A 26,887-nucleotide genomic window follows, 5' to 3' on the forward strand; every position below is an offset into this window, starting at 1 on the left:
GATCTTCTTCCTCCCCTTCAAAGTTAAAGCATGCAGGTTGTTTTAAAATTTTATTTAAAAAAACAACAATTTGGTGTAAAATGATTGTAAAGAGCAACAAATGAACAAAGGAAATAAAAGATGTAACAGAACACAACAGAACCAGGACGTCCAAAATGTTTTAATGAAATCAAATTTAGCAACCAATATGTAAAATAAATGTTTGAAACCGCATTAAAACATGTTTAAGAGAAAGTTTAAGTCTATGTTTTTAGTTGTTGTGTGTTGTGTCCATAGACAACTGGAATATAAACTTCAACTGACAGAAGAATAACAAGGTTTAGAAACATCAAAATGAGCTCAAAGTTGTTAAAAACTACAAAGATAGTAGGGTAAAAAAATATACACAAAAAAGAGATTTTGGGTTTAAATCAGTTCAGAAGTTGATTTTTTTAACCTTCATAAAGGACCGCATTTTAGTGTAGACACATTATTTTTGCCCTTAAACCTTTTTTAATATCCATTCAAGGGAATTAAACCTGCAGATGTGCTTCTTTTTGCCATAATCTTTAAAACATTCCAAGACAATTCTCTTCTATATTTAATGTTGCTTTTAATATAGATTTAGTTGTAGATCTCAATTTTTAGCTCTAAATACAAATGTGTTGATAATCAATTCTTGATGTGTGTTTTTTCCCCCAAACACTCATGTCCAAATTTTAACATCCATTTTAAATTAACATTTTGAGCGAAAAGCACCCACCGTGTCATAATTGATACCATCTATATCTTCTCATTTTGTGAATTTTAAGGGTTTTAAAAATACATTTTAATTAGAAAAAAATTGATTTGTTTTATTTTTCCAATGTGGTGGGGCTTTACAGAGTTAAAATGCTTCTTTTTACCTATTGTTTTATACCATGATTTAATTTAGTTTAATTTGTTCTCATGAAAAAGCTTTTGTTGTGTGAAAAAAATGCAATAAAACCACAACACTGTAAATAAATACTATTTATTGAAAATACTGCCCGTTTTCGATCTAAAACAAAGACTTATTTTCTTTTACGAACAGCGACGTGAGGCTGACCGCTCGTGCTGTCAGAACAGCTGGAATGAAAATCAGGTTCCCTCTGAGGTTCAGTAAATCACTAGATAATCACCTTCAGCGACTCGTTAGGGCGTGAACACCTTAGGATTCCAGAACAGCCCATTTTCATGTGATTACACGGATAAAAACAACAAAAAAGAGACGGGGTAAAACATGAGGATGTGGCTCGGCACCGCGGATGCGTTGGTCCAGAGTGGTAACCAAGGCAACAGCAGTGGCGCACGTCCGTCTTCAAGAGCAGAACTTTAAATCCCTTTTTCTCTTTTCAAACGATCCATTTGCTTAATTCAAGCCATCCGCTATTAGCTTAAATCTGAGCTAGCGAGACAAAACAGCCAATCTATACGTTCATAATCGTATACGATGCTTGTGGTAATGCCCAAACGTGAAAAGCCGTCATTAAGTTCATGTTTAATCTAAGTGTTGCATAAATTGTTCGCCAAAAGCATGCATCATAAATTATAAAAAAAACAATTGCCACCTTGATCTTTGTTGCTTTTCCTCTTTTCATTTCTAAAACCAAACGTGCAGTTTTTCTAGTGGTAAAGCGTAGTTTCTACAGCCCTTTGTTTGGCTCCGCCTTTCCTTTCCCCAGCGGGCCGGACTGACCATGGCTTGTGTTTCAGTTGCGTCATAAAAAAACCTAAATGGCACGAAAAGGAAGAGAACGTTTTTGCCGTTTGCCTCAGAATCCTTCGTCCTCTGCAATAAGAAAGCAGCTCTGTGATGAACAAGCGGAAGACCACCGACTTCTGACCGGCGGGGGTCGACCTCCGACCGCTCTCCGCCTCGTCACACGCCCAGCTTGTTGGCTTGCGTCAGGACCACTTTCAGGACGGGCATGAACGCCGACGTCTCGCTGAAGTTGCTGTGGCTGACGATGTGGGTGTGGATGTTGAGGCTCTCCGTGTAGGACCGAGCCTCGATGCTCCTGGTGATGTTGTGAAGTCCGGTTATGATGGGGGGAGAGAGCTGAGCAGCAGAACAGCAGCTGAGGTTAGTGGACAAGATTCTAATACTTAATAAATCAATCAATAAATACATTTCTTGGAAAGACTCTTAAGAATTGGACGGGTGTTAAGAGGAAAGCTCTAGTCTCTGCACAGGAGAACCTCAGGGCTTAAATGTGGAAGCCCATCCTTAAAAATACAGACGGTTCTTCTTAAGCTACGTACACACTGAGCATGTGTGGAACTCGCTGAGTGGGCGTTTTTTTTTGGCGGCATACGGCGTTTACACTGCGCTATTTGATGCTAGCGCATGTACCTACAGTTGGAAGAGTTTTGGTCCAAAGTGTTGAAACAGAGCAAATCTGGTGAATCTCTCTCTCCAGGCTTTTTTTTTTTTCACAGCTCTATTTCGATACACGAAAGACTTAGAGCAGTGGCGGTTCTACACTGAATTACTGCATGGGCAAGACATTCTGCGAGCTCCTATTTGCTGAGCACAGCTGCAGAGGGCGCCGATTTGCTACAGTACAAGTCCAAACAGTACAAGATATAATAGGAAACCACAGAGGCGCAAATTTCTTTTCCCCAAGCTCTGAGCCGGCACCCCCTTTGAATTGGCGCCCCGGGCAACTGCCCATACCTAAAAGTTCAAGTATTTTAACTTTTAACGCACGTTCCGTGGCTGCGCGTTTTGTACGTGGAGCCCGGGAACTGATGCAGCGACACTTGAGTTTTCTACATGGAAGCCTGCGTGCGTTTGAAAAGACTTTTCATTGGAAGTGGTCGCTCAAACGTATTTCTCAGCCCGGTGTGATCGTAGCATTATATGTAGATGACATTCATCTGTATCTTCAAGTCGAGATGACACTCCACTTAGTAACGTGATGAGTTTTCTGAGGCGCCTCACCGTCTGCTCCCTCAGTTTGTCGTAAAGTGCCTCCAAGCGTTTGCTGGCCTCGTCCAGCTTCCTCTTGGTTTGCTGTGATGAGACAAGAACCGGGTTACAAAGAGTTCATGCGATCGCTAGCGAACCACTTGGTCCTGCAGACTCACAGGGTCGGCAGCGACGGCCAGACACTTCTGGATCAGACTCTCAAAGGTGGTCTTCAGGATGAGGTGCTCCTCTGGGATGGGCTTCTTCAGGATCTTCTCTGCAGGGATGGACTGCAGCGGCTGAGGGACCAACACAAGGAGTCAGACTTTCATCACGACGGACGCCTGCTGCAGAAACCGGGACTCGAAATACCTGAATCATGTCTCCTGTGGGGGCTCCTGGTGCTCCCTCCATGCTAGTGTTGGGCATTGCAGGGTTCACAGAGGGGGGGGTCAGCTGCTGTTGGTGCATGCCTGAAAAAGGGACCTGGGGACCTTGTGGGGCCGCCGGGGGAATCTGCTGAGCCATCGGGTCAGTGCCGAGCGGGGCCATGATGGGGGCGGTGATGGGGGCAGGGGGGGTGTAGTTTTCTGGAAGCTGCTGCACAACAACAAAAAGAGTGCTTTCAAAACCAGGGATCTAACAGGGTTCCCATAGGAGTTTTACAGGGCTCCTACAGGGTTCCCAAAGGAGTTTTACAGGGTGCCTACGGGGTTCCCAAAGGAGTTTTACAGGGTTCCCATAGGAGTTTTACAGGGTTCCCAAAGGAGTTTTACAGGGTGCCTACGGGGTTCCCAAAGGAGTTTTACAGGGTGCCTACGGGGTTCCCAAAGGAGTTTTACAGGGTGCCTACAGGGTTCCCAAAGGAGTTTTACAGGGTTCCCAAAGGAGTTCTACAGGGTGCCTACGGGGTTCCCAAAGGAGTTTTACAGGGTGCCTACGGGGTTCCCATAGGAGTTTTACAGGGCTCTTACATGGTTCCCAAAGGAGTTTTACAGGGTGCCTACAGGGTTCCCATAGGAGTTTTACAGGGTGCCTACAGGGTTCCCATAGGAGTTTTACAGGGCTCTTACAGGGTTCCCAAATGAGTTTTACAGGGTGCCTACGGGGTTCCCAAAGGAGTTTTACAGGGTTCCCATAGGAGTTTTACAGGGTTCCCAAAGGAGTTCTACAGGGTGCCTACAGGGTTCCCATAGGAGTTTTACAGGGTGCTACGGGTTCCCAAAGGAGTTCTACAGGGTGCCTACGGGGTTCCCAAAGGAGTTCTACAGGGTGCCTACGGGGTTCCCAAAGGAGTTTTACAGGGTTCCCATAGGAGTTTTACAGGGTTCCCAAAGGAGTTCTACAGGGTGCCTACAGGGTTCCCATAGGAGTTTTACAGGGTTCCCAAAGGAGTTCTACAGGGTGCCTACGGGGTTCCCAAAGGAGTTCTACAGGGTGCCTACGGGGTTCCCAAAGGAGTTTTACAGGGTGCCTACAGGGTTCCCAAAGGAGTTTTACAGGGTGCCTACAGGGTTCCCAAAGGAGTTTTACAGGGTTCCCAAAGGAGTTCTACAGGGTGCCTACGGGGTTCCCAAAGGAGTTTTACAGGGTGCCTACGGGGTTCCCATAGGAGTTTTACAGGGCTCTTACAGGGTTCCCAAAGGAGTTTTACAGGGTGCCTACAGGGTTCCCATAGGAGTTTTACAGGGTGCCTACAGGGTTCCCATAGGAGTTTTACAGGGCTCTTACAGGGTTCCCAAAGGAGTTTTACAGGGTGCCTACGGGGTTCCCAAAGGAGTTTTACAGGGTTCCCATAGGAGTTTTACAGGGTTCCCAAAGGAGTTCTACAGGGTGCCTACAGGGTTCCCATAGGAGTTTTACAGGGTTCCCAAAGGAGTTCTACAGGGTGCCTACGGGGTTCCCAAAGGAGTTCTACAGGGTGCCTACGGGGTTCCCAAAGGAGTTCTACAGGGTGCCTACGGGGTTCCCAAAGGAGTTTTACAGGGTTCCCATAGGAGTTTTACAGGGTTCCCAAAGGAGTTCTACAGGGTGCCTACGGGGTTCCCAAAGGAGTTTTACAGGGTTCCCATAGGAGTTTTACAGGGTTCCCAAAGGAGTTCTACAGGGTGCCTACGGGGTTCCCAAAGGAGTTTTACAGGGTTCCCATAGGAGTTTTACAGGGTTCCCAAAGGAGTTCTACAGGGTGCCTACGGGGTTCCCATAGGAGTTTTACAGGGTTCCCAAAGGAGTTCTACAGGGTGCCTACGGGGTTCCCAAAGGAGTTCTACAGGGTGCCTACGGGGTTCCCAAAGGAGTTCTACAGGCTGCCTACGGGGTTCCCAAAGGAGTTTTACAGGGTTCCCAGAGGAGTTTTACAGGGTGCCTACAGGGTTCCCATACGAGTTTTACAGGGCTCTTACAGGGTTCCCAAAGGAGTTCTACAGGGTGCCTACGGGGTTCCCAAAGGAGTTCTACAGGGTGCCTACGGGGTTCCCAAAGGAGTTTTACAGGGTTCCCATAGGAGTTTTACAGGGTGCCTACAGGGTTCCCATAGGAGCTTTACAGGGCTCTTACAGGGTTCCCAAAGGAGTTTTACAGGGTGCCTACAGGGTTCCCATAGGAGTTTTACAGGGTTCCCAAAGGAGTTCTACAGGGTGCCTACAGGGTTCCCATAGGAGTTTTACAGGGTTCCCAAAGGAGTTCTACAGGGTGCCTACGGGGTTCCCAAAGGAGTTCTACAGGGTGCCTACGGGGTTCCCAAAGGAGTTTTACAGGGTGCCTACGGGGTTCCCAAAGGAGTTTTACAGGGTGCCTACAGGGTTCCCATAGGAGTTTTACAGGGTTCCCATAGGAGTTTTACAGGGTGCCTACAGGGTTCCCATAGGAGTTTTACAGGGTTTCCATAGGGCTCCTATATTGTTTTCTAAAGGCTTCCTATAGGCTTCCAAAAAGGTTCCCATAGGTTCATCCAAGGTTCTTAAATAGTTCTTAAAGGGTTTATAAACAGATTTTATATAGATCTTAAAGAGTTTCTATATAGTTTCTTTAGGGTTCTTACAGGGTTCCTATTATGTTATTACAGGGTTCCTATAGGATTCCTAAAGGGTTCCCATAGGATATTTACAGGATTCCGTTAGGCTTCCTATAGGAGTTTTACAGGGTTCCGACAAGGTTCTTATAGGGCTCCTACTGAGTTCCAATAGGGTTCCTATCTAGTCCTCATAGGCGTCCAAAAGGGTTCCCATAGGTTCATACAGGTTTCCTATGGGGTTCCTACTGAGTTCCAATAGGGTTCTTATAGGGTTCTACATTTCAAATTTCAAAAGCTAATTAAGGCCCATGAAACTGAATTTCCAGCCAAAATCCCCAGAGGTGGAAAAAGTACTTATGGGTGCTCTAGTAAAACAACTATCACATTGTTAAAATGCAACTAAAAGAAAAGCAAAATAACTGGAAGAAAAAGGAACTCAAGGAGAACAGATTCTTCTCACAATTCCAAGTTTTTAGTTATTTTTTGACTTATGATGCTAAAGGCGATTTTCTTTTTTTGCAGATATCTGCAAACGAGTAAAAAGACTTCTTCACCTATTGTTTGTGAAAAATGCTAGAACTCAGCAAAGAGGTCTACCTAAAGTATTACAAGTAAACCAGAACATCCAACTTTAAAGCATGACGTTTGACAGCAGTTCCATAAATGAAAGAGGGAGAAACCTTAGAGTGAACAGCGACGGAACCACGTTTGAATCTGTTTAGTAACAGTCACACGCAGAACCATCCTTCACCCAAAAGAAAACAACTTGAAGGGTTCAAAAAGAACCAATTGTTCTGGATTTAGTGTGAAAATAGAAAAACAAACTGATTTAAGAGTTAGAAAATATTCATCTTAACTGCAAATACATTCTTTATTGAAATAATTAGAACTTTCATTTCAAACCAACCCTTGTTGTAGATGTTTACAGGCTAAACTGCTTTCCAGGCAGCTGGTGTTAGACATTTCCCATGATCCTCGTGGGCTAGCATTAGCCAGTTTATTTGGCTGTATCTGAATTCCCTCACTCCTCCCCAACTCCTAAAAACGTATCCAGTGGCCTGGATTTTAACATAATTCAGACACATGATCACTACGTTTGTTGTTGTTTTTTATCTTTTACGCCAAATACTTAGCTCTCACTTTTTATTACAAACGTTGCTATGAAATTCCACGTTTAAAGGTCAGTAAAGTCATTTTAAATTTCCTTAGGGATTATTAAAGACCTATTCTATTCTTTTCGCACAAACTTTCTGAAAAACATTCAAACTGTCAAAAAAAAAGTTTGTAAAAATAAAAATCTAGAAAACAAAACAAAGGTTCTGGTATTTTTTTTTTAATAAAAAAACCTTTTACTTCAACTACCACAAGTCCTTAGGTGGGGGGGGGGGGGTGGATCTTTACCTTCTTCTTTGATGCATGGGTCAGGGATGGGGGGTCGTTCCAGCCATTCTGAGGTCCTGCAGAGAAAATAAATTCTGAAACACTTACATAGAGAAACATGTTTTCAACCCAATTTAGGAAAAAAAATGTAAAATTTCTGCAAGAATTGAAACCATGTATTAAAAAAATAATTAGAAAAATCTTGTGATCAAGTATGATCAGGTCACATGACCGGCATATAGAATCTCACTTATTCACCGTACTCCTGTAAATCGTCTGTTCTCTTTCTTATCAGTTCCATTTACATTATTCATCTATGTTCTTTCCTCATCACTTGACATCGTTCTTTTGTTCATTTATCTTAATAGGATGATTAATTAAAAACATTCCAGCTTCTCTCAAATTTGTCATATTCTCTAACAATTCGTATACTTGGAAGCCAAAATTTTTCAAAAACATCTAGAGTTGTGTTTGCACGATAATACCGGTTTAGTAAATCTAAAAGGACAATTTTCACCTGATAGTTTTGCTCTCATCACTTGTTAGGTGGAACACTAGAGGAATATATTTTTTATATCAGTTTTCTAATCATAATACATTTTGGATTAAAATATTTTGATTTCGTTTAATGTAATATATTCTAAAAAGCTTCATTAAAATGCTTTTTGTAGATTTTTGCTGAGTTTAGTGAACCATTGAGGATTTTAATGATTATAAATAAAGTTTTTCTCCTATTTTTCAAACCTGATCTAATGTTTTAGGAATTTAAAAAAAACATTTAAAAAAGTTATTAGTTTGTACATTATTCTATTTGATTTTTTGTATAAACATGCAAAAAATAAATAAAGAAATAAAGAAAATAAAGAAAAATCATTTGAATAAAAACAAAGTAAAGGTTGTAAATCTTGACTTTACCTGTTTGATCTCCTATTTACCCAAAATTATATTTACTTTACCATCCAAAATGTAAAAATACATTTAAAGACATCGTTTTAATTGTCATTTAATCAATTTAATGATTTCAGAGCAAACAACAAAACTGTGATCAAATTTAAAATAATTGTAACAGATTATTAAAAAAACCTGAGTAAATAATAAAACATGCAATGTTAGAATAAACTCTGATCATTTATACAGATAAAAAATGCTTTTTATTCCATCAACAATGAAAAACTTCGTCCACAAAAGAAGTTTTAATTCCAGACAAACAAGCTTCAATGTTTGACTCTTGTCTGCGTTTAGCGCTACCATGAAAACAAATTGTTTTGGTACAAAAGGCACAATTTATTTATAATTCTTTCAAAAGAATCTTGATTTTTTCAGAGGTGGCGCCAAAACGCAGTTTATCTTGTCAAACTTTGATGCGATAAAGTTTTACTTTTGTAATGAATTAACTTATTTAACTTTTGCCCTTTTTGCATTAATGCTTTTCTTAATGTCATTTGAGGTTTTTAAAAACATAATTTTAGAAGTTTTATCGTAATGAAAACTGTGTTTCATTTTAAAGAATGTAACTGATGAAAAATGCAATAAAAAGTTTCCTTTTCTGTCAAAAAAGAACGTTTTCCTTTGTGGACGAAGCCTCCCAGAGCGACCGGATGGATCAGCAGGAATCAGGAGGACATGCAGACCTGGGGATCAGTGGGGGCTCGAGCTCAGTACCTGATACTCCGGTCAGCGGGGGCGGCAGGTACGACACGGGAGATCCTGGCCCCCCATGCTGGAAAGACTCTCCAAAGGACGGAAGAGCAGAAAAAGAAGAAGAAGAAGAAGAAGAAGCAGAGGAGGAGGAAGGAAAGAAGTCTGGGTGCGAGGAAGGAGGCTGTCCGGGATAACGAAGAGGCGCCGGCTGAGGCGGGACGGGCTGAGTGTACTGAGGCAGGAAGCCAGGGGGGTGGGGAGGAGGGGACGAGGGGTCGGTGGGAGGAGTTTGAGGAGGAGCAGCTGATGAGTACTGAGGAGGATAGGCGGGCTGGCCGCCGGCTTGGGACGGGTACCGGTTGACCTGAGGGAAAGCTGGGAGTCGCACATGAGGCTCTGTTAGTGAAGAAGAGTCATGCAGTGAGACGGCGGCGCGGCGAGCGTTCAGACGGCGGTTAGTGCCACGCAGCGGAAACGCTTCCAAAAACAGAAGATGTCTAAAAACCTGATCAACCCTATTGCTTAAAAGTACAAAAAACAGTTTCTTTTTCTTAAAAACACCATCAGTAAAGAAAGAAAAAAATTATTCAATTCAATAATAAAAGTAAAATATGTGGGTAAAACAGTTGAGAGGGGGAGCTGCTGCTGCTGCTAGCTGTAGCATTTTGAAATGTGACTGTGGAAGAAAAGCTGGAGATTCCTCACAAATTTCTATTGGACAACAAAACTTCTTAAAGCTCCCCTCCGATCGCCTTTCAATCTATTTTCAAAATGTGGTCTTGTGATTAGGATTATGCCGTTTTCAGTCAAAAATCCAAAAAAAGCACATCGTTTCTGCAGAGGCAGGAGTTGTGGTGTTTTCTATGTAATAGAAAATAGAAATAGAATAAATAGAACAAATAGAATCTCTTTCAAACGGCGTTTTTTTCTTCGTCTGCTCCTGATTCACAACGATTTACATAAAGAAACACTGAGCGTAATTTTCTTTACAAATGTCCGTCCTCCATCATGAGAATGCCGCAAGAAAACGTTACAAACACCAAAAACACTTTTTTTTTATTGGAGTTGGTCTGTAAAAACTTTGCGAAGTTAAGAATTGATCCAAAATGACGAGAGATTTTTTTAAGCAAAAAGAAACAAAATTGTGGAAAATTTAGAAATCTTAATAGGATTGCTTCTGCAAACCAACAAAGACAGGAGTTTCTTGGAAAAGTTGACATTTTAAACCACATTTGTCTTCAAAGACCCAAAAATCTCAGTCTGACAGATGAAACTCGATTGGTTTCAATTGACTGTATATGAGAACTGGACTGAGTGACCGGTCTTATAGCCTGAAATAAACATCAATAGTCGTTTGCTGACCTTCTGGCTAACGTTTAAAAAATAAATTAAATCGTGGAAACGTGTCTGATGAGGTTCAGAGTTCGACTTACGCTGGTATTGATGCGAGAATGCGTAGGCAGGAGCGGAAGAGGCGGGAGGAGGCGCTGCGGAGGCGGGAGTCAGCATCCTGTACCCAGGGGCCGGAGGCTCCGCCTACAAGAACACAAACAAATTCAAATGATTTTCCTCTGCTTGGGTGACGTTGAATCCTCATGCGTCAGGCAACTGCAGGCAATCCAAGCAAAGATGGGGAGGCAGTGAACACATCACAGGGGGGTGATATGTAGCCGCAGGTGAGGGCGGAGCCACAGGCAGGTCGATTGTCACAGCCGTGCTTTAATTGCAATGAGGTGTGCGGCTGGTTTGTGTGAGCGGCTGGTGTACCTGCGGGTTGGAGGCGCTGCCTACTGGATGAGGATGAGGAAGAGGAGGGACATTGGGGAGGGCTGTGGGGGTTTGGTTACTCCAGGAGGTGACGGTGGAGGCAGCCCTCACCTGAGGCACACAGAGATGGCGATGGAGATGAGAGGGGAGAGACACACCGACAACGGCACAATGAAGAAGAAGAGTTAGGACAGGCTGCAGCTTCAACTCCTGAAGTTTGATCTCTACTTCCTGTTTGGCCGGAAACCAGAAGAAGAAACTGGAACCAAACAGCTGAGGGACGTACGGGTTGGCGGTAGTGTTGTTGGGCCGGAGGGGCGGCGGGCTGCTGGGCGGGAACAAACGGAGCGGAGCCGGGCTGGGGGTGATGGGACGGCACCCCCTGGGGGTGTGTGGGAGGAGCAGCCACCTGATGCCCCAGAGCCCGGCTGAGGCGGTTCCGAAGCTGCTGAACAGAAACCTGTAACAGAAGAATTTAGTTTTCAGACCTGGTCTGGCTTAGATCTCACAGTTCTAACAGTTTAATGTCATAAAAGTGAATTATTCTCTGTATATTTACTAAATATGGCATAAAAATCTGACATATGGATCAGTAAAACTTGATTTTTGTCTGGAACACTATGAACTAAATGATTCAAAGTTTAAGGTAATTTTTTTCAAAGATTGGCATAAAATGTTTCACAAAAACAAAAAATAACGATTTCACTGCGTGTTTTTTAAATTTTGTTAAATTTTTATTAAAAAAAAAAGTGTTTTGAGTGTTTTTTTAATTTTAAGAAAACGCACAAAAAAAATGGCAAAAGTATCCAAAAAATTATTTGAAAAGAACTAAATCATTTATTTAAAAAACAAAAATAAAATTGTTTTGAGAAAACCATACATTTTCTCAAAACCAAATTTATTTTGAAAAACCAAAAATATAAAAAAAACGACTGTATTTTTTAAATACACGAAAAAAGAATTCTCTACAAAAATAGTATTTTGAAAAAATAAAATAAATAATGTTTTGGGAACAAGCAAAATTTATTGGGTAAAAAACTCACAAAAAGTATTTAAAAAAACAACAACAACCAGATACTTTTTGTCTTGAATTCAATATGCTTCCATAGAAAACAAAGGAGAGACTCAATGTTATACCAAAATAAAAAAAAATAAAAAGGAAAAGGTCAAGAGGGCAGGAACACCACCCGTACCTGGTTGGTGTCGTCAGGCAGGTAGGTGATGGCCGTGGCCAGGCTGCCCTGAGCGGCCAGGAGGTTCGCATAGAGGCTCATCTTCTCCGCCAGCAGGACGCCGATGGCGGCGGGGCCAGAACGCTGGGTCTGCTCCACCGCCTGACGCAGCACCACCACCTTCTCCACCAGATCCTGAGGCAACACAAGGCCAGTCAGGAGGAGAAACGCCAACTGTTTCTCATGTTGCTTTAGGATCAAACATGCTTTCATTTGATTTTATCTGTCTTATTAACAATTAATTCAATTTATTTTGATTGTACTGGTGGGATTTTTTTAAAATTATTAAAAAAATTAATTAAAAATTAATTCCGGTTCCGGGTTACGCTTTATCGATATCTTATGACTTTTAATTCTGTCTGATAAAAACCGGGAACCGGATATTGATAAATCATGTAATAAAATGGTTATAGTATAACGGGGTGGGATTATATATGGTCGCTTCCTTCCACTCCCTTTCAAGCAATATTTATTAATATGTCTAATTATCCTAAGTTTGATAAGTTACTGTATGAATGTATAACTGATGTTTTGTTGTGTATTATTTCTACTTAATTGCTTGAAATAAACCATTTCAAATTCAAATCAAAATCAAATCATTATTATTATATTTTACTATTTTAAATATTTTTTCAAAATAAGAGTATGTTGCTTTAATTAAGGCCAGACGTCTGATCCAGCAGGGAATCTGAGACGATCAACATGTTTCTTCCGGGTATTGTAAAATACAATAAGGAATGCAGGATTCTCAAACTTCCAAAGACAAATTCCTAAAGAGTCCAGACCAACAATCAAAGCCTCATTAGAGCTGATGTTTGTCCATCAACCCTGAAATGTTCATTCATGTGTCTCAAACACACACAGATGTCATAATGATGAGGAAGACAAAGTGTTTGATGGTTTAAGTGAAACGACCGTGGAAGACAAAGTCTGAAGATGAGGAGGATGAAGCTGTGAGGAAGACTCCGCCCATCAGACGTACACAAACCTGCAGAGACAGAGGACTGTGTCCAGCCTGCGCTCGGGTCCCGCAGGAAACCAGCTTCTCCACATTTCCGGCGCAGATGTAGCACAGACAGGCCTGAGATTTCAGCTGAGCGTCCTCCGCAGCCTCCAGTCGGCCGCCGAGGAGGTCTGAGGAGAAGACACCGAGCGTTGAAGGCAGAGGGCGGGGCGGGGCGGGAGAAGCCTTCAGACGAACTCACCGCAGAGAGACGAAAACTCCTCGGGCCGAGCGTAGGTCATGACGGCGGCCAGCGCCTCCTTCCAGTTCTGGAGGTCGCACGTCCTCAGAATGTCGTGCCAGTCCTTGGTGACGACGGCGCTGATGAGCTGCGGGACAGACGCCTCCGTCAGCAAAAGCACAAACTCCCGTCACAGCTCAGGGCGTCGTCTTCCAGCTCTGACCTTCGTTATCCTGCTGCGTGTTTTCGTAAAATACTTTCTCTGGGTTGTTTCCAGCAGCTCGGCGCCTCCGGCGATGGCCAAGATGATGCTGTCCGCCATCCGGTTGTCATGGAGACAGAGCTCCACGGCGGCCTCGAAGTCTCCCGTCAGCAGAGCCTGAGTGATCAGCCCGTCCACATCTGAAAGGAGAGTTTGGTTGACTTTTTTTTTTTTTAATGAAAAACCGAAACATTTTAACAATTTATGGGTTTTCCTATTTCTCAGTTGTTTTTTTTAAAGTTTCATCTCAAAAATTCACAGTAACTCAACAAACTAGCAGGAAACCCGCTAAAAAAACTGGAACGGAAAGAAATAAAAACAGAAAAATTGTAGAAATCTAAAAAAAAACTGGTGCGACTCTTTTACACAGGGGAAAATGCAGATGTCCGAGCATGTGACCCTGAGGCACCCCATAGATCACGCTGACCCCTTTTGGATTAATAATCAGAGTAAAAACGACATAATCTCTGCCTTCAAAATCCAATCTGACCCAGCCGGTCCAGATAATCTCCTCCGTCTCCCGCTTGCACAAGAATGAAGCACCAGATTCCTTCAACAAGCCGTCTAAAGTCCCCGAAAATCAGTCCAGAAGGAGTTTTTTAAACTATGACTAAATATAAAAATACTTATGTTTTTCAGAGAAGTGTGCATTATGTTTTTTACAATTTGTAATAAGAAAATTTAGGTATTTTTAAGGTGTTTCAACTTTTGCAAATTCAAAAAAACAGAGGAAATCTGATCATCTTAATTTAATCTCTCCAATTCAATTTGAGGTTTCATCTGCTGGAAAAAAATAAATCCTTAAAACTCAAACTTTGTCAAATGAACAGAGGAATTACAAACAAAAACAATCTAAATTTATCTGTCCGCTATTTAAAATTTGCATAAAGGTTATGTTAGAACACCGCCTGAAGCTCACTTTGAGGCAGAAATGAGGGGAGAAAAATGGTTGCAGTGGATTTTCATGACTTCAACACAGATTAACTTTTTATTACTTTTTATTACTTTTTTCAGAACCTCGGATTTCAAAATCAATATTTTCCAAAGTAGCTTTGTTTTTATTTAATGTTGCTGTTTTTCACAATGGCGTATTTATTTCATGAAGAGCTTTTTCAGGAGAATGGGTCTTTCTGTCAATCAAACTAGACAAGGCGGAGACACTTTTGTGATTGGCTATTCCTTTACCCAGACATGAGCAGCAGCACCCTGACTCCCCTGACTTTATCGATCGAAGATGCTTCAGCAAACGTGACGGCGCAATGCACACCCCTCAACACTAGGGGGAGTATGCACCTCAACACATCCACAGTGTTACAAGAAATTGGGCAGTTTTGGTTCTAAATTTGCGGATAAAAGTGGCTTTGGGCGAGTGTGCATAATTCAGGTGATTTTGTGGTCGGTTTGGCAATTTTCATCTTCTCATGAACGTATAGTAGTGGTCTAAGTTAGGCTGAGTGGTTGTTGGAGTTCCACTAAGCTTCTATGAACTGGAGTTTCCATGAACGCACCATGCCGCGTGTGGGAGGGGCAACAAGCTAATGTTTTTAGCCTGATAGCCACATGGAGCGGTTGCTTGTGCTTATCTCAGTAACAATGCATGGATGCACAATGTACATGGAGAGTGTTAAGATGTCAGAAACGTCATCCCAGGAAAGGTTCAACATTTTCCTTGAGAGGGAAAAATAAAACCAGAAGACCTGATTATAATCATTGTCTCAATGAAAATAGAAAAATATCATAAGGTTCAGGAGGCCCGAGCAGGCTTGTCCCGCTTTGCGCAGCTGCCTGGTCTCACTCTGTCGATCCTCCTGCGAGCCGACATATGTCACGATGTGAGCTGTGAGTGAATGGCGTAAGAATGAGGAGTGTGAAAGATGTTGACGACCGAAGCTCCTTTGTGGTTTGGTCCACACAAACCCTCAAACTACAAAAACAGAGTTGTGGATGTTTGCGTCTTCTGCAGCAGACAGATAGTTTGTCTCTATTTGATCTCTAATGTCAGCAAAGCCTCGCGGATATCGCTGAAATATGTCATCTCTCTGACTGGAACACCGCTGAGCGGGTATCGAGGAATATGAGTCGATTTCCGTGGATCAGCCAATGAGCGTTTAGATCCCGCCCACTTTCACTGATTGACAGAAAGACCCATTCTGCTGAAAAAGCTCTTCATGAAATAAATACGCCATTGTGAAAAACAGCAACATGAAATAAAACAAAGCTACTTTGGAAAATATTCGATTTTGAAATATGAGTTTCTGAAAAAAGACAGAATTATAGTAAAATTCAACATGATTAAAAATGAATATTTTTAAAATGCTGTTTTAAAATAATGAACATGTTTTTAAAGCAAAATGAAATATATTGAATAATACAATGGCTAATTTAAAATCAGTGTGCTGGTTTTTCACAATTTCATGATCTTTCTATATATTTATGAGAGATTTATTGGTTGATTGTGTATTTGCACGAGGCCATATTTATTTATTGAATCAAATATTTATTTATTTAATTATGAACAGTATAGGACTCCATAGAAAGGCGACCAAGGTCGATCATTTTTGGTATCAACCCAACGGAGACGGACCGCAGATGGACCAGTGGAAATCAGCCTTCATGCTCAAGACGGACCAGGAAGGCGGAGCTTCTACCTTGACTGATGCTCAGGGCGACTCCTGCTGGCGTCGGAGCTGGAACCGCAGCAGGCGTCTCAGCAGGACTGATCTCCTCAGCTGGAGCCGCCACGTCCTAAAACACAGGAAAAATGTCCCACATGCCGACAAACAGCCACACAAACATGGTTTCATTCTGACATCTACAGCCAGGATGTCCTTCACTGGTACCTCGTTGAGGGGAATCTCCTCCTCCTCCTCTTTCTCCTCTGCCTCCTCGTCCTCCTGGAGAACCTGGTCCAGATTTGCCTCCTGGCCGTCTTCGGCTGGTTCCTCAGGCTCCTCTGACTCTGGGGTTGGACTCAGAGTGACGGCTGGCTGCGAGTTTGCGGCTGCGATCCAGTCAAAAGCAGCTTCTGGAGCGTCTGCTGGAGGAAGGTCTGCGGGCGGCTGCAGGGGGGCGGGAACAGACGGGTCCGGCTGCGGAGCGCGACAGAACACGGGTCAGAACCAGACTCTCACCGAGCCCCTCTATCCTCCACGACAGTAACATAAAAACTATGCTCCGTTGCCATGACAACCAAAAAAGGAATAAATAGATTACAAAAATAGATCAATGTTTCAAAACCTTTAAAAAACAAAGATTGATCAACAAAAAAACAATTTTTTTTAGATTTGTTTGCCAGATTCTGGATTTCAGTGATTTAAATAAAAGACTTTAAGCAAAATTTCTTCCCCAATTTAAAAAATATACTTATTTAACTGCTGTATCAATATTTCTGGATATAAGTTTATTTTATTTTTACATTTTTGTTGTTTTTTCAAATGTTTTGCTACCATATTTGGTCAAAACATTTGTTTATTTTATTATTTTTTGCTGTACAGTTAAGATTTTAGTTTGAAATGAGCAAATAAAGGGTTGGATCTGTTCTGACTGGTCTTTAAACATTTTAGAGATTAAGTGTGAATTTTTACATGAATCCCCAGTTTGTCTACATTTAATGTCAAATATAATAGAGTGTAATCAATGCAGATTTATTTAAAGAATAAAAAGAAATGACTTTGGATTTTCTGTGTTTAATTTGAGATTGTAATTTATAAACATTTTTTCTTTACATTACTCCATCATTTATAACTATAACCACATATTTAAAATTCTGTCTTTTAGATTTTCCTGAAACAGAAATATCCGATGCATTTCTGAAACGTTAATTTTTTTTTCACCATTAAAGGACGCTTAACGATCAGTTCCCTGCATTTCTCTGGACTTTGTGACCCGATCTTTAACATAAACTACACTGTCAGCTCTGCTTCAGAGGAACGGCGTGAATGAGAATAAACTAAAGAAGCAAACAACAAAAAAACGAAAAAAGAGTTTTGATCGAGGGGGAACTAAACGGAAACACGGCATGCGTGTTTTTTTGTGTGTCTTTTGCAACACTTCCTGCTGACAAAACTGCAAACTCCAGAAGAACAAAAGGGAAGAAAACACAGATTCTCTAAAGCAGAAAAGCTGTTCACGTCTTTAGTTACTTGTATATATGTTAATCTCACAAGAAAATAAATGTTTAACTTTGATAGATTTATTTCAAACAATACAGATACATCAGATCTATTATTCATGAATTGATTAGAAAAGAAAATGATGCCGTGTTTGTGTCATTATAATTGGTTCTAATCATCAATTAGAAATATTTGCACTAAAACCATTAAAAATAAAGTTTTTTAATTGCTCTACAGAGAGTGGGAACAGGCAAACTTAAATAATACCACCCCTACAGTGTCATACTGTTTTTTTATAGTTGCCATAATCCAATTTTTAAAGACCCACTCCAAAGGAAATCGTGTTTTTAACGTGTCCTTGTAGCATTTTTCTCATGATGGAGGACGTATACAAACAAATTTAGGATTAAAATAGCATTTCAGTATTTACAATGTTTTGCTAATGTTAGCCTGGGGTTGTGAGGGGCTGTAAGCTAGCAGGAGAAAGTGTAAACAAAGGGATGATGGGATATCAGCGGAGGCTTACTTCCACGCCAAAAGTCCCGCCCACAATTCAAGAGGTGAATTTCTAATGAACTCCTGCCGCTCTGCAGAAACTATGTCCTAGAAGACGACACCATGTTTTAAATTTTGGCTAAAAAGGTGACCGAGCCTTCTCAGTCTTCGGACCAAAAATCTGGAACGAATTGCCCCTGTACCTCAGACAGATAAACTCACTCAGTATTTTTAAATCTGCTCTTAAAACATATTTTTTCACTTTGGCTTTTAACTGAGTTGGGATCCGGACCTATTTTATGTGTTTTATGCTTTATATTTTTATGTGCTTTTATTAATTTTTGTATTGTTCAGCACTTTGGTGAACCTTGTTCTGTTTAAAGTGCTTTATAAATAAAGTTGAGTTGAGTTGAGTAAAAACGGCATCATCATCATGAAAAGACCGGAGGGTGGGACATTAACAACCATTTAAATTTATTAATACTTTCCATCTGCAGTCACACAAAAAAGGCTCTTTATCTGTTTAACATTTAAATAGAACGTTAACCACTTTAATTAACATTACGGGCCAAAAGCAAGTGAAGATTATAAAATCTATTAACTGTAACTGTTAAAAAGGATCTCTGCCATTAAACTTATATAATTCCCAGCAAACGTGTTGATAATTAATCAAATGATATTTTGAGGCTAATAATAAGTGATATAATACGATATATTAGATAAATTCATTTTTTGACTGGTCTTTGTATATTTCTTTAAAAAAAACGACCTTTCTGGTTCTGCATCTAAAGTGGAGTTCCACAGAGCTCCATTCTGGGACTCTTGATTATCCCAAATTATGGGAAGAAATTATCAAATTACCACATAATTTTAATTGAGAAGGAAAAAAATAAAATAAAAAATAAAGTACATTTATAAAGAGTTCATCAAAAATTGTGTGACCAGTGATCATGTAACATGAATGGATTTGATTAATATTTCACTGTTTTGTCCCCAAATTGAGTCTAAATCTCTTTGTATTCCCATTTCTGTTTATATGGACTATTCAAAGAAAATGCCTTCGCATATATTTTCAATAATACTGGATGGTTTTCGTGTTCTAATTGTTTAAATTTTTGAAAACAATAAATAAACAAAGTAATAAATAAATAAATATATATATATATATATATATATATATATGGTGTGGTGTCTCACCTGTGGAAGGTCAGCAGGCTTTTCAGCTAAAGCTGCTGAAATCTGCCAAACAAACAGCCAAACGTCACACGAAGTGCTGAAAACAACAAGACGTTTCTGCAGGAGAACACGCTGATGTTCTGCTACCTTTGAGGCCAGTTCCTCTCTGTTGTACCCGAGAAGTTCCAGGTATTTGCTGCGAACATCGCTCTCAAAATTAACCTAGAAAACAGAACATGGCCCAACTGAAGTATCACTGATTTAAAAAAAACTCTCCTGAAAGCGTTCTCGTTCAGCTCGTACCTTCAGGAAAGACCAAAGGGTTTTTTCAAACTCGTTTTCGGCGGCATCGATCTTCTCCTGGCAGAAACCTACGAAGTTCCTGGAGCTGAGAGTGGCCTGAAGCTGCTCGGAGCGATCCAACAGGGCCGTTTCCGTGACGACCTGACTGATGTGCACTAGATGGGACGACGGCTGCTGCTGCTGCGGCTTCGCATTGTCCAGAGAAACCAGCTTTCCTCCGAACTGCCAGAGCGCAAGACGATAACACAAAGTATGAGGACATGAACGGCTGTGCACCTCCTGCACACCCGAGAAGACAAACAGGTTTGTATTACAGCAAACGAAGCCCCCACAGGGCGGCAGATCCACTTGGGGGGTTTTCTCAGGGGGATGACGGAAGCTGGGGGGGCTGAGGTTTGGGGCAGCTGCAGAGGCGGTAAAGTCTGGCCCGTCCCAAAAGGATCCATGTTCCCGAAGGAGTTGCTGATCTGAAACAGGAACAATAAAAAATAAACTACAAGCAGCAAATCACTAAAGAAAATAAAAAAAACACCTTTTCCCTAAAAAGGGCAGCTTTTTCTCTTTATTTCATCTCCATAGCCCTCCCCATACGGAGCAGCAAGTGAACGCCACGCAGCAGCAGAGCAGACCGACTTAACTCAGTTGAACAGGTGAGCTGAATGTTTATTGATAACGTTCCAAATGTTTGGAAGCTCATTTGTTTGATTTACGATTTATTAAAGTTTTATTTATTGATGAATGGTTTGCAGGATCTCTGCAGATGTCCACCTGAATCCTTTCTTCCTCCATGAAACCAAGATCTCAAAGTCTGTGTGAAGCTTCTGTCTGAGGAGGAGCAGCACTTTCTGGCATTTTCAACGTTCTTCTGCTAATACAACAGACTATTTTCATTCCTCTTTGTTGTTTTATGTTGAAACGGGGCGTTTCATCTGGAGGAGGGGGCATATGGAACCGTTTACACATTGGTGTTCTGTCCATGACAGGTTCATGACGTCAGGAGACAAATGGACTTCTGGGTATGTGGACGAAAAGGAAAATAAAGCATTGGTCCTCTACACCTAAACGTCTCTCTGAGCTCCTTATTTTACAGATGAAACTCCGCTTTACCGACACCCGGCTCCACTGACAACAATCTGATTTTGAGTCGTCAAAAGGTCCAGAATCTCTGTTTTTTAAACTTATCCGGAAATAAAGCCTCACAGAACGCTCCACATCTTTCATCTTCAAGCTAGGCTCTGATAAACAGACAACTTTGCTGTTTTTTCTTCGTTAATCTATGACTCGTAAATTTACGATATTTTTTCTCATAAATTTACGACTTAAGTCGGAATTACATTTTTTTTTTGTAAACTGGCCCTAAAACTCTGTCGTAGAAAGGAGATATTTTTTGGGGTCTAAGGTCAACCGCTCTTTGGTCGTGTTTGTAGACTGGACCGGCGGTGTGTGTGTGTGAAATTTTGTGAGGATTGAACAAAAGCTTTCTTCTTCCCATGTTGTGCAAAAATATAAAAAAAGAAAAAAAATCACCAAATGTCACACTTTGCCACAACACGGCTGACAAATTCCTCCCAACAAAAGGATGCAAATCATGAAAAGTGGGAACCGCAGACGGAACGCTCTGGCTCTGAAAGACCGGCACCTGGTCGGCGTGTCTCTGGCTCTGGGCCTGGTTGCTGCCGCCCATGATGGAAAAGATGTCGATGTGTCCGTCGCAGCCGGCGGCCGACAGCACCGCTGGGTTTCTGGGGCACCACTGGATGTCGAAGCACCACTGGCTGCTTGTGGGCAGCTCGTACAGGACCTGCGGACCGGAGCGCACGCCTTTAAACGTCTGCAGAGGACATACGTGTTGACGGAGCGCCGCCGGGCGGGCCTCACCTCCGCCGTGTTGGGGTTCCAGCAGAGGATCCTGCTGTCCTTCCCGCAGCTCAGCAGCAGCTCGGGATCAGCCAGACTCCAGGAAATGGCCAGGATCCCCCTGCAGGTGGAAAACAGGTATTACAGGAGCCGTCACACGAGTCCAGCAGGTGAAGAAAGATGGAATAACTTTATTAGACCCCCAGAATTCAGTTTAGCTTTTATTTTTACTGCCCAATATTACAACAATACCGGTAATTAGTATGAAGTTCTCTAGCATTGAACAAAATAAAAAAAAAATCAAAGTGTGAGTAAATAAATGAAAATTGAAAATAGATAATAAAAACTATATAAATAAAAAAAACTAAATAAAAATTTAAAATATAAATAAGTAAAAAATAAATATATAAATGAAGATTTAAATCAAATAAATTTCTAAATAAATATTTAAAAAATAAAAGGTTAAAAAATTTACTAAAAATCTAAAAAAAAATTATTTCTAAATAAATAAATATCTAAAATCTAAAATAGGTTAAAAAAACTATATAAATAAAAACTTAATTAAAATAAACTAAAAAACATAAATATTTAAAATATAAAATGGGAATATATATATATATATATATATATATATATATATATATATATATATATAAATTAACATTTAGAATATAAATAGATAAAATATAAATAAAAAAATATATATAAATAAAATATAAATATTATAAAACACTGGAGGCGATAGCGTCCCTTGAAAAGTGTAAACGCCACTCGGAAGTTCACTACGATTCTCGCAGACAGTCGCCAGCAAAACCAGCCAACTTTAGTGTGAACTAGATAGATAGGCATGATTGTGGATACGATTGCTGTGAAGCATAAACCGGGCTTTAGGCGAGCACAAGTGAGTCTCGCAGTTCTCTATAACAGAGTTTATCAACCTTTTTTGAGCCACGGCACACTTTAACCTTGACAAAAATCCCGCGGCACACCAGCATCCAAAAATTTAAAAAAAAAAGAGAGATATTCACAGTCTGTATTGATGTACAGCCCCTCCACAATCTCACATGCATTTTTGTGATGATTGTGGCAGAAAAAAATGGAAGCTGCAGCTGTTTTTTGTAAAAGATGTAACATAGGTTAAGTTAAAGGATTTAAAAACTGTTTGATGTGTGTTTGTTGTGGTTTCAAGACGTTCAACAACGAAGATTCATTATGCGCCGAGACGCTTTCACTTTGTTCCAATGCATCATGGGAGATGTAGTGCGAAAGCAGCTGCTGATGGCAGAAAGACTCTCGTCTCTGAGCTTCATTGTTTTGTTCACTTGTTCCACGGTCTGATACCGGATTCTGTGGAAAGCTACACCGCTAAAGACGAGCTTTAGCTGGTATTTTTGTTAGAACTGAGCGACTTTACGAGCTAAATCGGGACAAGGAAGTGAAGACTTGAACCACTTCTGATTGGTCAGACTGATGACGTGTGATTAAGCCTCCAAGAAAGATTGGTGGAGACAGTTAAAGGGGCGGGACTTTTCCAAAAACAGCTGAAGCTACGGCTAAATCGGGGTACTGTCATTCTTATCAAAATGTCTTTAATAGAATCAAATAAACACAAAGAAAAAAGTGATTGAACACAGAGCTGATATCCTGGAGTTAGAAAATGTTTTTAGATCAGTTAATGAGGGCAATTTCCCACAGCACTCCTGACCATCTCCCACGGCACACTGGCTGAAAAACACTGATCTAGAAGCCGCACGCCCACCTTATGGGACGTTGGGAAAATAGACCGCACCATTTCCGCGGAACTGAAGTAGCGCGTACTGATGACGTACGGTGTGCTTACGCCTGCGGTGGCCTAACAGGAGAGTTTACCGTGTGTGATGCTCTAAAATCTTCAGAGGAGAGGTGGCGAAGCGTAGATCCCACATCTGGATGACGGGCATCCGGTCGTCCTCCGAGGCCAGAACCAGCTGCGTCGCCACCTCCGGGTTCCAGGCCAGGCTGGAGCAATGCATCTGTAACAGAGTCTGGGGTGAGAGGCAGGCTGGAGCGCTGCGGGGAACCGGAGGGTCGCCAAACGTACCCTGTTGCTGTGGTCGCTGACTTTGATGATGAGGTCGTTCTTTCGGAGGTCCCACACGGACGCCCGGCCGCTCGGGCTGGCGGACGCCAGGATGTGCTGGACCTGCCGGTTCCACGCCACGCAGCTGATGTCCTCCAGAGGCTTGAGGTCCAACGCGGAGAAGTCAGAACCGTCACAGATGTGGTACAAGTTCACTGAGGGGAAAGCTCTTACCTGAGTTTTGGGTCCCGGCGTCATTGGAGATCCAAAGTTGTTCATGTCCCAGATAAAAATTTCAGACTCGTTCCCGCCTGACGCCACCAGGTTTGCCTGAGGGAGGTGAAAAAAAACCCCACAAATGAAGTCAGGATCTTCATTTAAGCCGGATGTAAGTTAGCAGAACCGATCGGGTCGTCACCTGGAACGGGTTAACGTCCAGAGCCCTCACCGGCCCCGAATGCCGATCGCTCTCCGTGATGACAACATCGCTCTTTCCCGCCATGATCCTCGCCGGGTCGTACAGGATCACATTCCCGTTCTCGCCGCCTGCGATCAGGACGCCGGCTGGGTGATTCTGGGAGTCCATGCCGAAGGGGCCCCAGACCAGCTTGTAGTATCTGTAGGGGGAGGAGGGGCGAACAAGGCAGTTTAGGGTCCAGTTAAGTAGGAAAAAAGAAGAATGTTTAGTTTCAGCTGTTATGCTTTGAAGGGGAAAAAAACCAAACATTTATGAACAAATGAGGGAATAACTTATGGAATCCGCCTTCACCAATCAGGAGTGAGCTTGTTGGAAGGCCACACCCCCACCACTTGAAAGCGGGCCACACGAAATCTGTCAGTCGTTTGTTTTTATTTTATTGAGGCATTTGTCAGGACTTTGACAAACTGTCCACATGTGAACAGGGAGAACAGCAGAAGGACGGAGATCCAGTGCCGATGCTCCAAGAGTCAGAGGAGCTGCTCCTGAGGAGTTCTCTACCTGTGAGCGGAGGAGAAGGAGCCGCAGGACTTCATGTCCAGCGTGGGATCGGCCAGGTCCAACTCGAAGAACTCCAGGGAGGCATTGGTGCTGAAAGAGGCGTCCAGCTGCTGGGCGGACGTTCCTGCGGGAGAGGTGGTCGTTCAGGTCACAGAAAACCAAATCCAATCCAAACTATTGCATGCACAGACAAAAGACTCCTTTAAGAATATTTCAGCAGATAAATCTCAGACATGCGAGTCCTAAAAGAAAGGAGACTCCCCCAAAAACCTCCTCAGTCCCACACCTGTGGCAAGGTAAATGGGGTGGTGCTGCGCCGGGCTCCAGCTCTGGATTGCTGTGCGGTTGACCTCTTTGAGCTTCATCCTGGAAGAAAACAGGTATGATTTACTGCGAGGTTTGTAGAAAAGCTAAAGATGAACAGGAGCAAAAACATCTAATTAGCAAAAGAGTAAAACCTTTTTTCTTTAGGGACGGCAAAACATTAACTTTTAATCACATTTTAACCAGTAAATTGATTTTTTTTTTTTTTTTTTTACACAACACATATGATGAGCTCATATTGAGATCCTCCCAGTTCTGGGTCCCATAGACAATACAAGTCTCAAAAATAGCACATTTATGATGAATTTTAAAGTTTTTTTTTTTTTTACAGATTTTTATTCTTTTTGTTGACTCAAAGATCGTCTCTTGGTTAAAAACAAACCATTTAAAATTGCACAGAAAAACCCTTTAGACACACTAAACAAAACATGGCATCCAAACTAAATAATCAGTGTCTATCAGCTGTTATTAAGAATACAATTAACTAAATCTATGATAAAAGACAAATACGCATCCTTAAAGCCAGATTTAAAGTTTTGTACATGATCATGTGTTTACATACGTCACTCATGTAAATCAATTTCCTTGTGGATGCAGCGATTTCCTTAAATTCACTTTTGTGAATAATGAAAATATTTAAACTAACATTTTCCTGGTTCTTTTGGAGAAAAACCATAAATTGTTGTTTAGGTGCAGCAGGTTTGTGCATTTTGAACAAAACTTTTTCTTTTCTTCATAACAACACAGATAAGCGCCGTGTGATATCAGCGACTGCACTGGCTTTAGCCTTGATAAACAGCAGCTAGCATTAAGCTAACAGCTGACAAGTCATTTAAAAAGCAGAACAGCCCTGACAACAGGAAACAATGAAAGTGAAACACGTGTTAAATTACTCTAAGCCTGAGGGCAAACTGTCTCCTGTAGCCTCCTAGCTACCTGTGCGCGATAATGAGACAGGTAGGTTAGGTAAGGTAGCTAACACGGATGTACTTACTTCTCTAAGCAGCTTAGCTTCTTTTCCTTCGCGGCTCCTCACATCAACGATAGCATAAAGAAGCGCAGAAAGACGACTCCCGTGCGTGCTTCAATCCGTTAACGGCTGCAGAAGACGGAGGAAGAGGCTACCGGCTCCAGACAGATTTCCACGTCCACACTGGTCTCCATCAACGTGGCACTAAGCAACAAACTCCTCCTCCCACGAAGAAGAAAAAGCTATTTCCGGTTTCTAGCTGCTAGCATGCTAACTTTTTTTTTTTTTTTTATTAGAACTTCAAAAGATGATATACACACATTTACATAATTATAAAAAAAGAAATACAAAAAAATATATGAGAACTGTAGTTCACAATACTAGGGATTGTCACACATGTGATCTTCAATGAAAATAGATTTTGTTTTTCATGAATTTCAGCGATTTAAAATAAAAGGATCTCTATGAAATGTATTAAATAATGGTTTTGATTTTTAGAAAGCTGCTCTTATGAATGATTTCCCAGAAATTAAAGTATTAAATGCCTCTAACATGCCAAGTATTGCAAATTTCTTAAAAAAACTTTTTTTTTAGAATTCATTAAAAGCGTTTATGAAAAGTCCCTTTCAGCTAAAATAACTTCACTGTAAAAACTGATCCCAAGTTGAAATAATCTTATTGCAATAAAAACAAAATAGTTGTTTAAATATAAGCTACCCAATGTCCACTTTCAACATTTTAAGTTGCATAAACAAAATAAAGCTCAACAAAAGCTTAAAATGATGCATAAAAACTTTATTTAAAAAGCATTTTAACAAAGATGTATTAAACATTTTGTAAATCAAGTTTAAACAGTTACATTTGGTGCAGCCATTATCAATCTTTCCATAAAATCCTTTACATTCATAAATCTGTATTAAATAATAAAAATGAATTAAGTATAAATTATGAAGACATGATACAGAAAACCAAGAGGCCATTTAAGATTAGAAATGTCAACATTCAACAGTAACAGCTGCAAATAATGAATGCTTTTTATTATTAACTAAAAAATATGTGCAATAATACTAGAAGTATTGATGTCATTGACAAACATGCCGTGATTGTTTAAATATTTGCTTTAATAAAAAAACAACAACAACTTAAAAATTACTTTTAAGCCGCGCAAATTGTGATGTTTGGATTTTTCCAGGTTTATTTCTTGTAAATGGATAATTTTTAC

General features: G+C 41.1%; 1 protein-coding gene across 6 annotated transcripts; it reads right to left on the reverse strand.

Moving 5' to 3' along the window:
• Positions 1 to 975: 975 nt before the first annotated feature.
• On the reverse strand, positions 976 to 25,894 carry sec31a (SEC31 homolog A, COPII coat complex component). Of its 6 annotated transcripts, none has more exons than XM_023960762.1 (28): positions 25,690 to 25,893; positions 24,658 to 24,737; positions 24,372 to 24,495; positions 23,811 to 24,009; positions 23,627 to 23,722; positions 23,414 to 23,554; positions 23,203 to 23,345; positions 21,355 to 21,454; positions 21,116 to 21,277; positions 19,791 to 19,943; positions 19,477 to 19,698; positions 19,321 to 19,395; positions 19,195 to 19,236; positions 16,231 to 16,479; positions 16,039 to 16,135; positions 13,352 to 13,530; positions 13,150 to 13,276; positions 12,933 to 13,078; positions 11,906 to 12,079; positions 10,999 to 11,172; positions 10,713 to 10,823; positions 10,379 to 10,481; positions 8,967 to 9,320; positions 7,326 to 7,381; positions 3,284 to 3,511; positions 3,091 to 3,210; positions 2,945 to 3,016; positions 976 to 2,059 (listed from the first exon to the last, which is right to left on the reverse strand). In XM_023960762.1, the coding sequence occupies exons 2-28, from the start codon at positions 24,734 to 24,736 to the stop codon at positions 1,880 to 1,882; spliced, it is 3,906 nt and encodes a 1,301-aa protein (XP_023816530.1). In that variant the 5' UTR covers position 24,737; positions 25,690 to 25,893; the 3' UTR covers positions 976 to 1,879. The 6 variants fall into 6 exon arrangements, with proteins under 6 accessions (XP_023816530.1, XP_023816529.1, XP_023816528.1 ...); XM_023960761.1 differs by having other exon boundaries at positions 3,284 to 3,508; positions 8,967 to 9,341; XM_023960760.1 differs by having other exon boundaries at positions 8,967 to 9,341.
• Positions 25,895 to 26,887: the final 993 nt, after the last annotated feature.

Source organism: Oryzias latipes, chromosome 12 (assembly GCF_002234675.1).
Source record: "Oryzias latipes chromosome 12, ASM223467v1".
Lineage (NCBI taxonomy): Eukaryota > Metazoa > Chordata > Actinopteri > Beloniformes > Adrianichthyidae > Oryzias > Oryzias latipes.